General features: G+C 42.6%; 1 protein-coding gene across 11 annotated transcripts in view; it reads left to right on the top strand.

Moving 5' to 3' along the window:
- PKHD1 (PKHD1 ciliary IPT domain containing fibrocystin/polyductin) overlaps positions 1-14,601 on the top strand; it is a 240,212-nt gene that overhangs the window by 109,124 nt on the left and 116,487 nt on the right. For all 11 annotated transcript variants that reach the window (XM_042832731.1, XM_042832730.1, XM_042832736.1 and 8 more), the window contains 5 exons: positions 5,281-5,393; positions 6,179-6,278; positions 7,284-7,418; positions 10,179-10,314; positions 11,904-12,150. In XM_042832731.1, the coding sequence (XP_042688665.1) occupies positions 5,281-5,393; positions 6,179-6,278; positions 7,284-7,418; positions 10,179-10,314; positions 11,904-12,150 (731 nt within the window). The remainder of the gene's footprint in view (positions 1-5,280; positions 5,394-6,178; positions 6,279-7,283; positions 7,419-10,178; positions 10,315-11,903; positions 12,151-14,601) is intronic.

Genomic DNA, 14,601 nt, shown 5'->3' with positions numbered 1-14,601 from the left:
TTGAGACCATCAAATATGGTTAAAAAAAATACAACGAGGCAGAATCACGTGAATTTCAGCTCCACTAAGCACAGTGCTGTGTTATCATGCACTGACTTTCCCTGGAGCTGTCTGTTGGATTGCCAGCGGCTCAGCTTTAGCAAAGGATTGCTGCAATTATCTTTGTGGGTACGTGTGAACTGACTGTAGTTGAGTTTTCAGCCATTTGCTGAGCTCTCTCCACTCATGTGTCTTCTGAGATGTGCCCAAAGCTGCATCTGTTGGTGTGCAGCCCAACATCAGGGCTCAGCCTGCTCTCCAAAGCTCTGCTACTCAGAGCAGAACAGCAGATGGCCCTTGGAGGGTTGCTGATATGCCTCAACGTCAGCAGTTCCTTGGACTGGGCTATCTGAGGCCGTGCAGCAGCAACAGAGTTGGCTCTGAGGCAAACAGAAAGAAATTGCCCAGCTTAAAATTATTATTAGGAGTGCTTACTGTTCTACAATACGTATAGCATTCATTAGAAGACATGGGAGGATGTGGAGGATGTGAGGTCTCATTGCAGCCTCGCAGTATTTGAAGAGAGCTTACAAACAGGAAGGGAATGACTTTTTACACACTCTGATAGTGATAGAACAAGGGGGAATGACTTTAAACTAAAAGGGGAGATTTAGGTTAGGTGTTAGGATGAAATTGTTGAATCAGAGGGCGTTGCTGCCCTGGCACTGCTGCCCAGAGCTGTGGTGCCCCATCCCTGGAGGTGCCCAAGGCCATGGATGGGCTGGTGGAGGCACCCAGCCCACAGCAGGGGTTGGAACTTCAAGAAGGATCCTTTCAAACAAATCCATTCTAGAATTCTTTGATTCTATGTGTGCATATTAAGAGAACCAGACACAGTTTTTCCAATCAAAGCACCTTAGTCCAATGTATGGTATGATACTTATGTATGATAATAGTATGATAATGATCACTAAATCCAGAGAGTGCTGGTCCAGCACCAGGATCATGTTGTACACAGTTAGGCACTTTTTATCTGCTCAGATGGCTCACCAACTACATACTGCTTTTTGGATAGCTATAATTTTAACTAAACAGAGGGGTGCACAGCATATAATGAGCAAAATTCATCCTCAAAGTGCCATGACGTAGAATAGAAACTTGCCTTCTATATTTCAGCGTTAGGATTTGGTTGTTTTGCTGTTTTATTTTATTTTATTTCATTTTATTTTATTTTATTTTATTTTATTTTACTTCTCAGATTTTCATCTTTAAATTTCTGCTTTTAAAAGTACGGGCAAAGATTACAGCTACAGTAGACAGAGAGCTCTAGGTGCAGACTATGTTACAGCCTCTGTATGTGATGGGTTAAGCTTTCTGCAGTGAGTGGAATAATATTTTAATATCTGCTCAATTTACTCCGGAGCCTAAATTTGCATTGGTGACTGAAGAACAGAAATTTCCTTGAAAATCAGCGGTCTCCTAAATGGTGTTGAAATTGGGACACAGCAGTCACTCAAACCTGAGCCTACAAAGATGTTCGGAGACCCAATTCCCACAGGTTTCCATTTGGCTTAAGCTCTTAAGTGCATTTGTGAATCAGGGTGTTAGATAAAACTTCGTACTCATGCAGCATAAATGCAGAATGGTTGTGACAAGATGAGCAATTTTATTTTTAAATAAAATATGGAAGCCCTGGTTGTCACTTTTGAGTGACGTAAGACAATTTCACTAGCAAGCTGGTTTCTTGCCTTTTAAATGATCAGCAAGAGGAAAGGAAGATGCCCCTCTTTCACATTGGCTGTTCTGTCCCTGAAGAAAAATGGCAAAAAACAGCTTTTTATCTTCTCTTGGTTTTCTTGGGTCCAAAGTTTTTGGACTTTTTGTAATAATTTTCTGTTCATAAACATTCAGTACCCTTAAATCTCAGCACCACTGTGCAGTGCTCAAGCAAAACCTGGGTGTAAGAGAGCAGCCTCCCTCTCCTTTCTTGCCATGACACTGAAGAGTCGGAAGCAGCTTACCAGAATGAGCAGGGCTGAGATCAACCTGAGCTTCTGTGTCAGAGTGGTGACCAATGGCCGTGCTGGTATGTGTGATTTATTGCCCAGTGTTGCCCAACCCCACGTTCCCTACCGTATCAAAGAGGTGGGGCTGTATCTGTTTGGCACTGATTGTTTCCCACCATTTTGTTCTTACTTTTCTGAAGCCTTCTACAAATTGTGTATATGTTGAAGCAAGCCCATTGGGGATACTCCTTGCATCCAACCAGGCTCTTAAATTGGGGGGAGTGGTGCTGGGCATGCTCTCCGGAGCTTTTATGTCACTTTTAAGGTCAACAGTTTGAGCCCTGGTCATCTAAAAGAAATTCATGAAATATTTCCATTTGCAGGGCTGTACAGTTAAGAGACACTTTAAACGTCAGCCACTTATTTTACTGACTTGCAATTCATACCTCCAGGTATTTGGCATGCTCGGGGAGGTAATTTCTCTCTGGAATTTTGGTTGCATGGACATTCATAATATATTGACTTCCACAAAGAATTGATTTCCACACAAAATTCCCTCCTTGCCTAAAACCCCTGCCCTCCAGCCACTAGCTGGCTGAATAAATATGCAGTTTTTCCTTATGAATCATCTGCAGAACGCACGATTGGGGTCGCAAGTAAAAGATCCTGGAAATAATGTGACTGGACTGCAGAAGCATTTTGTTAAAGGAAAAGGGACTCTGGCTGCACTTTCGGAAAAAGCAGCAGTTTTACCAGGGGATGGAGAGATGTGCTTTGGTTATTGATATCTGTTTGCTGCTTGGCAGATGTCAGAAATCACGACTGCGGGGGGCACCCTTGGAAGGGTCAGGAAAAAGTAATTGGAATATGGAGGCTTCCACCTCTGGGTCATCGGGTTTGGCTTTGATTTGGGCCATCAGGGACCAAAAAGCCATTAATATTTTAGCACTGTCCAGTGACCTCTGAAGTCAGTGAGTGTCAGCTCTTCTTGCAAGAAGTTGCGAGAAAGCTCATCTTAGACTCCCCTTAGAGAACTAATTACCTCCAGAGAGCAATTAATGTTATCTAAGGGTAGGCAGGATGACCTGCCCTCCAGACATGCCTATGCCTTACTTAGTTCCTGGAAAGGAAGCATACATTTACCAGCCTGGACCTTCAGCATCAAATTTGAGCAACACATTTGAGACAGTTGGGAAGGATCATGCCCAGATGTGCACATGAATGTGTTTCTGTATGGGCACCATCCAAAAACAGCTCAGTTTGGGTACTGTCCAAAATGAAGCAGACAAGAGCAGGTTTCTGCCCTGGAGTAGAAATACTCCTAACTCCCTATGTCTCCCCATGCAAAACTGACTTGCCACAGACTCTGCAAGTCAGAAGCTCCTAATCATAAGGCCAGGAAGGCCTTAGGTTCTCTTCTTTTTTCATGTTTCGCAATGAACATAACTCCATAATTTCTTAATTAAGTGATATTAACAATAATTTATAACACATCTGAGAAGGTGAGGGACAGTGTATCCTTGTCTCTGCTTGGAGCAGAAATAGGAGTCCAAAGTGCCCCTACACAACAGGGGTGCCCAGATTTGCGGCTGGAAAAAGGGAGTGTGAGTAATGGTCAAGACCCTGGAATGGACAGCTGTACAAAACTGATCCAGCCAACCACCTATATTAGAACCTGTGCCACCAAAAGGAGCAGAGGAGGTGTTAGTAATGGAAGATTACTCACTGAAAGCCCTGAAGCACTCATCTGCCATCCAGACAATTTTCCTATACAGGTTTGTTGCCTGCTGGGGACCCACATGTACAGTATCATGACAGGGTTACCAAACATGGTAAAGCCATTCCTGCTCTTTGATGAAGAGCTGAAGGAGGCTGCAACAAAGGAATGAGAATTATCAGAATCATAGAATGATTTTGTTGGAAGGGACCTTTAAGACTATCTAGTTCCAACCCCCTGCTATAGGCAGGGTCACCTTCCTCTAGAATAGGTTGATCACAGCCCCATCCAGCCTGGGCTTGAGTGCCTCCAGGGAGGGGTTATCCACAACCTGCCTGGAAGAAGAGACTTTATGTACCTCAGAAAGATATCGAAGGAATTGGGAAGGCAGGTGGTATTTTCCTCTACCTCCCAGTTGGAGACCCAAAAAGGAGATGAATGAGTCACATGAACGATTAGCTGTGTGATTGGTGCCATGCTCAGGACTTTGAGTTCTGTGATCTCAGATGCACCTTCGAGAGACTGGGCTCTTAGGAGATGGAGAGCTTGTGGGTAAAAATTAAGGACCAGACCAATGAAGGACATCTGGAGCCTGTTGATGAGGCCTTGCTTCAGCTACAAGAAGCATTGCTCTTGCAAGCTCTCATTCTGGTGAAGGATATGACTTCCCAGATGTCTGCCAGGAAAGCAACATGGCATGCTGTAAGCAATCCAGGAGACTGCTGGAGTGTGCTGAGGATAACGTCCTGATCCAGATATTAGTCAAACAAACTGGAAGAGAAACATTACTGAACCTGGTGCTCACCTGTGCAGATGAGGTCGTTAAAGAAATTATGATTGGAGGCAGTCTGGGCTGCAGCAACCATGCCCTTGTTGAGTTCATGATCTCGAGGAATATGGGCCTGGCAAAGAGCAGAGTCAGGAACTTGAAGTTCAGGAGAGCAAACTGTGGTTTATGGGATTAATGGAAGAGATCTCCTGGGAAGCTGTGCTTAGGGACAAAGGAAGGGAACAGAGCTAAATGAAGTCACAGATCTGAATGAGTTTTACTGTTCGGACACTGGCATAGCATGAAGATGTAGTTCTTTGGTTTATCCTGTCTTCAGAATCTCAGTTTTTCAGTGTCAGAATTACTTTAGGAGGCATAAGAAAGATGCAGACTTGGAAGTAAACCAATAAAATTAAGTAGTTATTCACCTTTCTTCCGTGACGTGGCCTTCTTACTTAAAAAGGGTTTTAAGAAGTCTTCCACACTGTTTTTTGTTTGTTTGTTTTTTTCTTACCTACTTCTTGAAGAATTGTGGCAGTACCATTTTGCTGTCATGAGTTCCAGTTGTTTGGCCAACCCTTGTTGCCTGATTGGAGAGCAGGTTTTTGTGGGACTGACCCAAGGAAAGAGCAAGAATGGAATGAGAGCATGAATACACAACAAGGTACCAGCTTCTGCCAACCAGACGTGCCAGAATTATCATTAACATCAACTGGGATTGGATTTTATTTATTCATTTATTTTTCTTTTATTTTATTTAGCAGAGGTTTGTGGTAATTTTTTTCACAATTGTGTGTGTTTCTCTGCAGGGTAACACCGTGTGTGCTGCTGGATATGGGTATTTCTTTCATCTCTCTCCTGAGGGACCATCCAAAATGCCTCTCCTGTCCTTCAGTGAGAACACAGCCCACTCCTGCACCAGGTATTAGGGGACCTTTGGCTAAAGAGACTTTCCTTCTGTGCACGGTAGTGCTAACTATAACTGCAGCAGTGAGCAGAAATGGCTTTGTCCCTTCCTTCAGGATTTTGTTATTACTGGTAATTGTTTCTCAATTTTGCACCCTTGTAAGGGCTTTTTTTCTTCTTGTTGGCTCAGTAGTGGAGCAGAGCCCATGACAGACTGGTGTGTAGTTAGGCTATTTTTCAGGGTCTGACTGCAAGTGGTTTCCTAGTAGTTTCAATATATTCCATTCTTCTTCATTCACCACCTCCATTTGTTAACTTGCTGTGCTTTCCTGTGCTGGCAGCAAGCACCTCCATCTTACTCCCTTGTTTTAATGATCCTGACTTAGTTTATAGTGCCACGTTTAGCACATTTCTTCATCAAACATTTAACAGCAGAGCACAGAAGCTTGTACTCGTGTTGAAATTAAAGCTAATTTTGAAGCATTCCAGACAGTTTAAGCAGAGGAGGATGGCGTACAAGAGGACAGATGCACAGTTTCATTCTTACACTCTTTGACATGCGTTGCAGGCCAACAGAAGAGAGATGATGCTGGCTTCCATGGCTTGGAGTGGCATTTCTTACCTCCAGATGCTTTGTGCAATAGCAGCATGAATACTCAGCTCTTAGAGTTTAGCTCTGATTAAGTAGGTTGAAATGGAGACTAAGTACAGGCCTAAAGATGATGTTTTATGTCCAGTAATGCATGCAAGGAAACTTTGTTTTCTTTTTTTGTTTTTTCCTTTGCTGTCTTTCCTAAACAGGCATGGGTTGCTTGTCTACCCAGAATATTTGCCAGACAGCCCAAACGGCCCCGTTCAGTTTGACAGCTTCACAGTTTGGAGCAGTCAAGGTGGAGCCCAGGTATGTTTGTCCCAGCTGTCCTCCATGGTGCTCAGGAAATGCTACTTCATCTCTTTATCATCTCTGTAGTGATTTTGCCTTTTCAGGCTGCAGATAGGCCACAGCTACTGTGGAATCTCTCGTACTTTTATGTCCTTGTCCCTCAGCTGGAGACCCCTGTTTTGGTAATGGTTTGTGTGAGTTCTCCTTATAGTTCAGAGCAAACTCAGCATTACTGTTAATGACAGCCCTGCTGGCCTAACTAACTTTCTAATCTACATTTGCCACTACAGGACAACCAAAAAGATTCTCCCAGTGGATGTGAGGTAGTTACAGAATCCTTACAGTTGGGAGGAACCCATCAAAGCCATCTGTCCCACTCCGTGCACTGAGCAGGGACCCCCACAGCTCCATCAGTGCTCACAGCCCATCCAGCCTGACCTTGGCTGTCTGCAGGGATGGGGCACCACTGCCTCTCTGGGCAACCTGTGCCAGTGCTTTACTACCCTTATTGTAAACAACTTCCTCCTTATATCCAGTTTAAATCTCTGTTTGTAAAGATTATGGTTGGTGGAAGTTCTGTTACTTCTGTAGAGTTAATGGTTTCCATGGGAATTGCTCCTCTAGGAACATTCTTCTAGCTGTTAGCTGACTGTAAGCTACACCTTTGGTTGTTTTCAAGGCATCTTTCTGCTATAAACCTTGACTCTTTACCCTATTATTCTTTCCATTAATTAAAATATGATATAAAGCTCACTTTAACCTGTTTGTTAACAGTTCTCTGAATTTTCTGGTTTTATTTCATGTTGTTCTTTAATGGAAAACAAATTGGCCAAGTTCAAAAGTATTTGCATTATTAATTGAAAGCTAAAACAAGAAAATAAGGGAAATTTCTTAAATAAACACAAAATCAAAACTTTTGTCATTTTGCACTCTCCTGTTTTTCACTGTACTTTTAGAAAAGTGTGGTTGTAAATCACACTTTTTAAATTATCCACTCTATTCCTTTGTTATGTTTTTATACAGATTTTCAGTAGCAGCAACCTCAAACTCCAAAATTTCCGAATCTATGCTTGCACGGATTTTGGCATTGACATCATTGAAAGCCTGGGAAACACAGCTGTAGCTAATAGTGTTTTAGTTGGACACATTGGGCAAAAGGTAAGCACTGCAGTTGCACAAACTGTAAAATGGAAAAATAAAAGAGCAATCAGAAGAACAGCCCCTGTTTATGTAAAGTTTGGCTTTCAAATTGTCTGTAAGGAGAAATGAAGGCATAGATGCAGCTTCAGGATGAGTTTGAGAGATGTGCAGCTCAGCTTAGTGTTTTGAAAATGGAGAATCATAGAATCACAGAATGGCCTGGGTTGCAAAGGCCCACAGTGCTCATCCAGTTCCAACCCCTGCTGTGTGCAGGTCACCAACCAGCAGCCCAGGCTGCCCAGAGCCACATCCAGCCTGGCCTTGAATGCCTGCAGGGATGGGGCATCCACAGCCTCCTTGGGCAACCTGTGCCAGTGCCTCACCACCCTCTGGGGGAAAAACTTCCTCCTGATATCCAACCTCAACCTCCCCTGTCTCACTTTAAAACCATTCCCCCTTGTCCCATCACCATCCACCCTCACAAACAGCCGTTCCCCCTCCTGTTTCTACGCTCCCTTCAAGCACTGGAAGGCCACCATGAGGTCCCCCTGGAGCCTTCTCTTGTCCAAGCTAAACAAGCCCAGTTCCCTCAGCCTTTCTTCATAGGAGAACAGTAGGTTTGATTTCTATTCTAGACAACATTCTGATTTCCTCTTCTCCCTCATACCATCCCTGGTTCACTGAGAACACACAGTGCTGCTTATTTACTTGAGAATGGTCAATGCCACCAGAATATAACAATTTTTTAAGGCAATAAATACAATCTTCTATTATTTCTGCAGGCAGCCAGACAAAGTCCTTTGGGTGCTACCAGCTTGTTAACAGATTAATAACACAGATGATGATGAAATTTTAGTTACAGCTGGCCATGGCAGCTTGTTTGTGATTCTGAGGTCTTTTCTGCACTGCTTAGGTTGCTGCTGCTTTTTATGAATTTAATTTTCTTTCCGACCGAGCAGAAAAGAGTTCTAAATGAGTTTTCTTCAGAACCTTGCAGAAGATATTTCTGCTGTAACTCTGTTGAAGCACATGGTTCGGACACAATCCTGGTCTCTCTTGTCCAGTCCTACAGTGGCTCAGTGACACAATGGATTTCTCTCAGGGATGAAAGAGTGGTGTCTTTGTTTTTGCTTTGCAGGATCCACGGTAGAACTCTGATGCTGTACTTGTTAAGAGATTTAGAGGCGCTCAGCTGTGCCTTGTTTCTTCCCACACCCCAGGGGGGTGATTATCTTTGATTATCTCATGATAAGAGCCTCCTTGTCATAATTTACATTTTAATTTATGTAATTCTCCCTTTAATAATGATGTCTCTTTAATATCAATTAAAACTTTATGACACTAATTTAATGGGAACAGTGGATATTTCTCTCTGCTCCCCCAACAGTTTTTGAATGCGGTGCTTTAAACCAGTGGGCTCTGGAAATACCAGGGGTTTTCAGTACTGGGGCTTTGATCATTTAACACATTATGAGCAGGGCCAGGTCCAGGGTCTGTAGAAAGGGAAAAAGGGAAAGACTTCAAATAGCCTCTTCCATGCTTTCATAAAGAAACTCAGTGCTGGTGTGGGGCTCTTTGAGGAACAACATCTCCTTTTGAAAACATGGTAGGTTTGAGATGTGATGCACACTAGGGGAGGAATTCCCATCTCATACCCTTATTCTATATACTGATCATGAAAAACCATAGAAATGGTGGAAGAACAGGCAAGTACAAGCTAAAAACCTACAAATCTGATTTGTTACCAGCAGCAAGGTGATTTCTGTTTAGCAGTGATGTAGAAGGAGGTGGCACAAAGACCAGGACCACTACACTGGGTGTTTTGCTCTAAGAGAAATGATGAAGACGCTGTCTCTTAATTAGACTAAAGATAACAACACCCCTTTGAAGTGACAAACTGTTTCTAAAAGTCTGTTCTGTTCTAAATTTTGCATTCTAGAGGATGCTTTCACACTGAACTGATTGCTCCCTTGATTCTCTGTCATAACTTCTGTGAGTTGTTTTCCTAAACTGTTTACTGGCCTCAGAAATGGCATCACATGCTCCTGACAGCTTTCTCCTCCAGAATACCCCCTGGCTTTAAATACTTCTTTCTTCCCAGCCTGTCTCCAGAATAAATGGACAGAGAATGCACTCACCCCCTCTGTCATGGACCACAGCCACCATGAAATCTAGTTTCTGTTTTATGTTCCTCCTCACTTGTGGTTTTGCTCTTCCTTTTCACGTGTTATGCTTTTTCCTGTCTCTTGCTGATCTACTTAATTTCTTATTGTTCTGATACACCCTGAATTCAACCAGAGCTTTGAAGAGTGTCCAGCTTAAACTCTCCCCACCCCCAATCACAGGAAATATTCTGTGTCTCAGCAGTCAGATTTTTCTTGTAACATCAATTAGGATAATTGGCTTTATAAAGTATGGAAATCTCCTGCCTGATGGACAAACCAAGGAAAAGCCAAGGAGGCAGTACAGTGTATTCTCCCTTGAAAAGTCCAATTTTTCCTAGTAGCCAATAGCCTGACAGAGCAAACAAAGTCATTGCTGCCCTGAAAGAAACACTACTGCATACTGTACATGGTGAATTAGACTGATGTTATTTATTGAATTATTAGAAGTTGTGACACAATAGCTAATGCATGTCCTTCAAATAGCACACGCTACCCCAGAACCAGAGGCCTGAGTGCAGTCATCTTGTATCGCAGCTGCTGCATGCTGAACTCATCAGGCTTGGGCATCTACATGTTGACTTGTTTCCCAGTGTTCTTCATTTCTTCATGGCAGGATAACACCTGCATGTCAGCAGGACTGAAAACTCCCAAAAGATTCCAGCTATTCGTCTCCAACACAGCTTTCAGAAACTTTGATGTGAGCAGTTGCACAGCTATCAGGACCTGCTCGGGCTGTTACCAAGGGCAGGGTGAGTATAACTTACACTCATTTAGCAGTGTTTGCACAGTTGTTGCATTTCAGAGTAATCTATTTAGGAATTCTTAGCTTCCATAACCACTGATAGACGTTTCAGCTGAATCTGGAACGAGTATTGTGCAATGATGAAGAATACCTGTTTGGCTTCAGCCATCTTATCACCATGTTTACCTGTAGGTAACTTATCCAGGACTAGGTTTTGGTTTGTATGTGTGTTTCCCCTAAGTTTCAATGCAGTAGTTTTCAGAATCATTGCTCTCTATGCTTCACTTCCTCAGTGGGGATACCAGCCTAACAGCTCTTGCCCATTCACAGGGAGGTGGGCCATAGGATGGTGATACGTAGCTGCAGGATGAATAATGTGCATGTTGTGCAGCACAGATGATCTGAGAAACTTTATCATGTGATGATATGCATAGCAACCATCCATCAATAATATTTAACCCTCTGCATTTTGCTGACTTTGCTGGACTGCTCTGTGCAGTCCATGTGCACTTAGGGTCAGGTTGCTATTTATCCAAATTATCTGCCGGTGAAATAGCTTCATCATTTAGTTGGAACCACGTATCACGTGGTCTTTTGAGACAAAGGTAGCCTTATTTTTGAACTGATTTCATTTCCTCAATGGGACGTAGAAATGGGTTTTTACACTCTGACTTGTTGCTTCTTCATTTTGGGAGGTAACATTTCAAAAGGGAGGATTTTTTAATAGCTATGACACATCCTTGCAGAATTTTACCAAGCTACTACCTCAGGCCAGCCTAAACCTTAGGTGAATTTGCCTAAGATAACGTATGTAAACTAAGCATCCTTTTGAGCTTTGAAGAAGTACCCAAAGGCTCTTTGAAGAGCGTTCCAACTGCAATTACCTCTTAAATATATTTATATATAAACGTATACTGCCCTACAATAACATAAGAGAGAAAAAGACTTCAGGAGCCGAGATCAAAGGACAGGAGGAATAGTAAAATCTGACTCAGAGAAGCTACAACTGACAGTATGCTAGGTAAATAGTAACCAAATGAGGCACATGGACACTCCTGCCAAAACTGACCTGTTCTGGTTGATAGGACAGTAATTTTCTGTCATTTCTGGAAATATTCATGTGTTCAAAACCTTTCTGTGCTTTAGCTCACATGAATATTCCTCCTTGCTGAATCTATCTGTATCAACAGTAGAGTAAACATACTCCAGCCACACTTCTCAGTCAAGGCTTTACTGTGCCTGGTGCTATATATGAACGTGTTATTTACACGCATACATACGCAGCCCTTATCTCTGAATAACTTGTCTTATAAAGAGAGTGGAAAGGATGTGTAAGAATCACTGTTTTGGGGACACTAGCTTTTGGCACTGAGACTTAGGAAGAGATGTTTGGAGTCACTCAGGACATGCTGGTAGAGCAGCACCTGGATCAGACAACAGGATCCTGGCCAGAACATGGCAAACATCTTTTTTGTTCCTCTTATTTATTTATCATTTTTCTCTTTTTGAATCAGTAGTCACACTTCCAAAGTGATGATAAGGCAAAGCTGATCTCTTTTTCTTCTGTGTTTCTAAACTGCTGTTTGCTCCTCGCAGGTGGGTTTACAGTGAGCCTTGAACATCTGACGTTCACCAACTCACCCTTCCAAGTGTCCTTCCCCTTTCCACATGCTGCCATTCTTGAGGATCTTGATGGCTCTGTCACTGGGAAGGAAGGAAGTCGTATTCTCCCTTCTACAGACATCCTTGCGGCTTCCTGCACAACCAGTGCCAATTTCAGCCAAGCTCTGGGTGGCAGTGTATGCAGCAAGGACCTTGTTTTCCACCGTATGTCTCTTTACTTGTAAGTAAGAAAGCTACTTTTCAAAATTTGGCATGGACGTCACTTGTTATGTTCTGCATTGCTTTACATATATATAAGGTGATTGCAGTGAGCGCGAGGTTGGTCTCTTCTCCTTGGTGACAGGACGAGGGGAAATGGCCTCAAGTTGTGCCAGGGGAGGTTTAGGTTGGATGTCAGGAAGCACTTCTTTACAGAAAGGATTGTTAAGCACTGCAATAGGTCCCCCAGGGAGGTGGTTGAGTCACCATCCCTGTATTTGATTAAAAACCATTTGGATGTGGTGCTCGGGGACATGATTTAGTGGTAGGTTGTTACTTAGGGCACTATGGTTAGGTCGTGGTTGGACTTGATGATCTTTAAGGTCTTTTCCAACCTGAGCAATTCTATGATTCTGTATTGACTTAAGATAGACTCTGCTGCTGTCTGCACGATCTCTTTGCTGAGGCTACTTGTTTTTGCCCAGGCAGTTCCCATGGCATGGCTTGAGAGAGAGGATAGGGACCATTTCCAATGGGCAATTTGGGTGTAGTCATCATGGCTCTGAGGAGGAGAACTCGCCTGTATGGACAACTACAGAGAGTATAAACATCCCTTGGCCTCCAGGCCAGAGAGCTCTCTTTTGTTTAATTGATTTACTAATTTAGAAATGGCCTGCTCATATTTAATTTGTTTTTCTGAGGTTCTCAGCAAGCTGCTCACCCCATGTTACCTTGGTTTTCCACCTATAATCTCATCCTGGAGACAGGACATCACATTGTTCTTTGTACAGCATTACACTGACCTTTAAGTGCAGGTTGTGGTGTATTGCTATTTCGTCTCTCTTCAGCTTACCAGAGGGATATAAACGGGCATTTGTAGAACTGGGAATGTGGCTCAATGTGGTCAGGGTGAAACTGATGGCTGAGCCTCAGCCACAATCAGAAATTTAGTGGGTGAGCTGGAAACATTGCCAAGATCTTCTGACCGCTGAAATATAAAATAGCCACAGATTATGAGAACACCGCCCCTGATGAGCAGATGCAGTCTTAAAATAATAAAAATGATTTTAATTTAATTAGAGTCTAAGTCATGGTCTGGATGTTTCCTCTTATGCTCACTGTGAGAGAGTTCCCCCCACATTCCCAAAGAATGGGTGGTCATGAATAGATTGTTTTTCCACATCTTCAGCAGAATATTTCTGGCATCGTATTTCATTTCTGTGTTAGTTTCATGAAATGCTGGGTTTGTGTATTATATTTTCTACTAAAACTAGATTCAGCGTTTTATTATTTCCCAGCCCCATCTCTCATACAATAAGCAGCCACATGGTACGGAATGTAGAATAACTTCATGATATATTTAGTTAAAAGAATACTTTCTGTCATTCTGTTCTGGCCACGTCTTTCTTACCTACCTCAAAAGGTCTTTGTGGTCTTTCATTTTGCTTTTATTTGTTTTCTGTGAGGTAAATGTAGACAATTCACATCAGCAAACCTTATTAAGACTGACCCAGATCACAACATAAGCATATTTTTCGATATGATTATAGATTACCATCAATATTATGGCATCAGAAAGTGGTAGAAGGGAGATAGGAAATTCAAGAGTCAGCTTTTGTGATTGTGAGAGACAGAGCTTTATTGGCAGCTGGATAATTGCTCTTCTGAATTAGATGAGATACTGGTTTACACTTGACTGTGATAACACCTCTGTTTATATCCTGAAATAAAAATAACATTTTTTTTGTCTTGGAACTCAAAGCATAAATGAATGAATCACTTTACAGATGAGAGCAACTGCAGCAAAACAGTCATGTAGCTCCCAGAGCTCATTCAGCACTCAAAAATTACTAGAATGATTTGGCAGGTGAACCAAAAACTCATATGAGCGAATTCAAATTGAGTCAAAGCCATACACACTTAGATATCATCCTGAAGTACATGTGGTCACCATGTGGGCACTAATGTGTCCGAGTGCAGGTAGTTCCTTTCTGCATCACAAGGTAGTTAAGGAGCAAATGTAAATACAGGTTTGAGTCCTGATCTACACTTTATTTCCCTATAAATTTCTTCAGAGTTTTGGGTAAATCATATCAAGGGAATCAGGCACTTCTCAGCCAACCTTTCTTTCCTTTTATAAGTATTCATGTGCATGAACTGAGAGTCAACCTAAGTCAAAGATAATCAGCAGTCTGGGTAGCAGAGATCAGCGTTAAGCCTGGAAGACAGAGCATCCTGTCTGTGCTGTTTCCAGATCCTCTTTCCTGAGCAGCTCCTACCAGCCAAGTCACTGTCATATTTAGGTGACTGTATGAACAGAAGCAGCAGCTGTTCTGAGCAGTGAGTCAGGGATGCCTTGCTCCAAAAAGGAGTTGGTGGAGAAGCAAGGTGGAAAGTGAAAGGACCTGGAAAGTCTGAAGGATGCAGGTCAGTTAGTGAACTATGGCTGTGAAAGGGTGGGAGAGGAGAGGAG

The sequence above is a fragment of the Centrocercus urophasianus genome, unplaced genomic scaffold (genome assembly GCF_019232065.1).
Source record: "Centrocercus urophasianus isolate 14NV4802_14NV808 unplaced genomic scaffold, USGS_Curo_1.0 seq_39, whole genome shotgun sequence".
NCBI lineage: Eukaryota > Metazoa > Chordata > Aves > Galliformes > Phasianidae > Centrocercus > Centrocercus urophasianus.
Note: the sequence above shows the minus strand (reverse complement) of the source record. Positions and strands in the feature narration are given on the sequence as shown.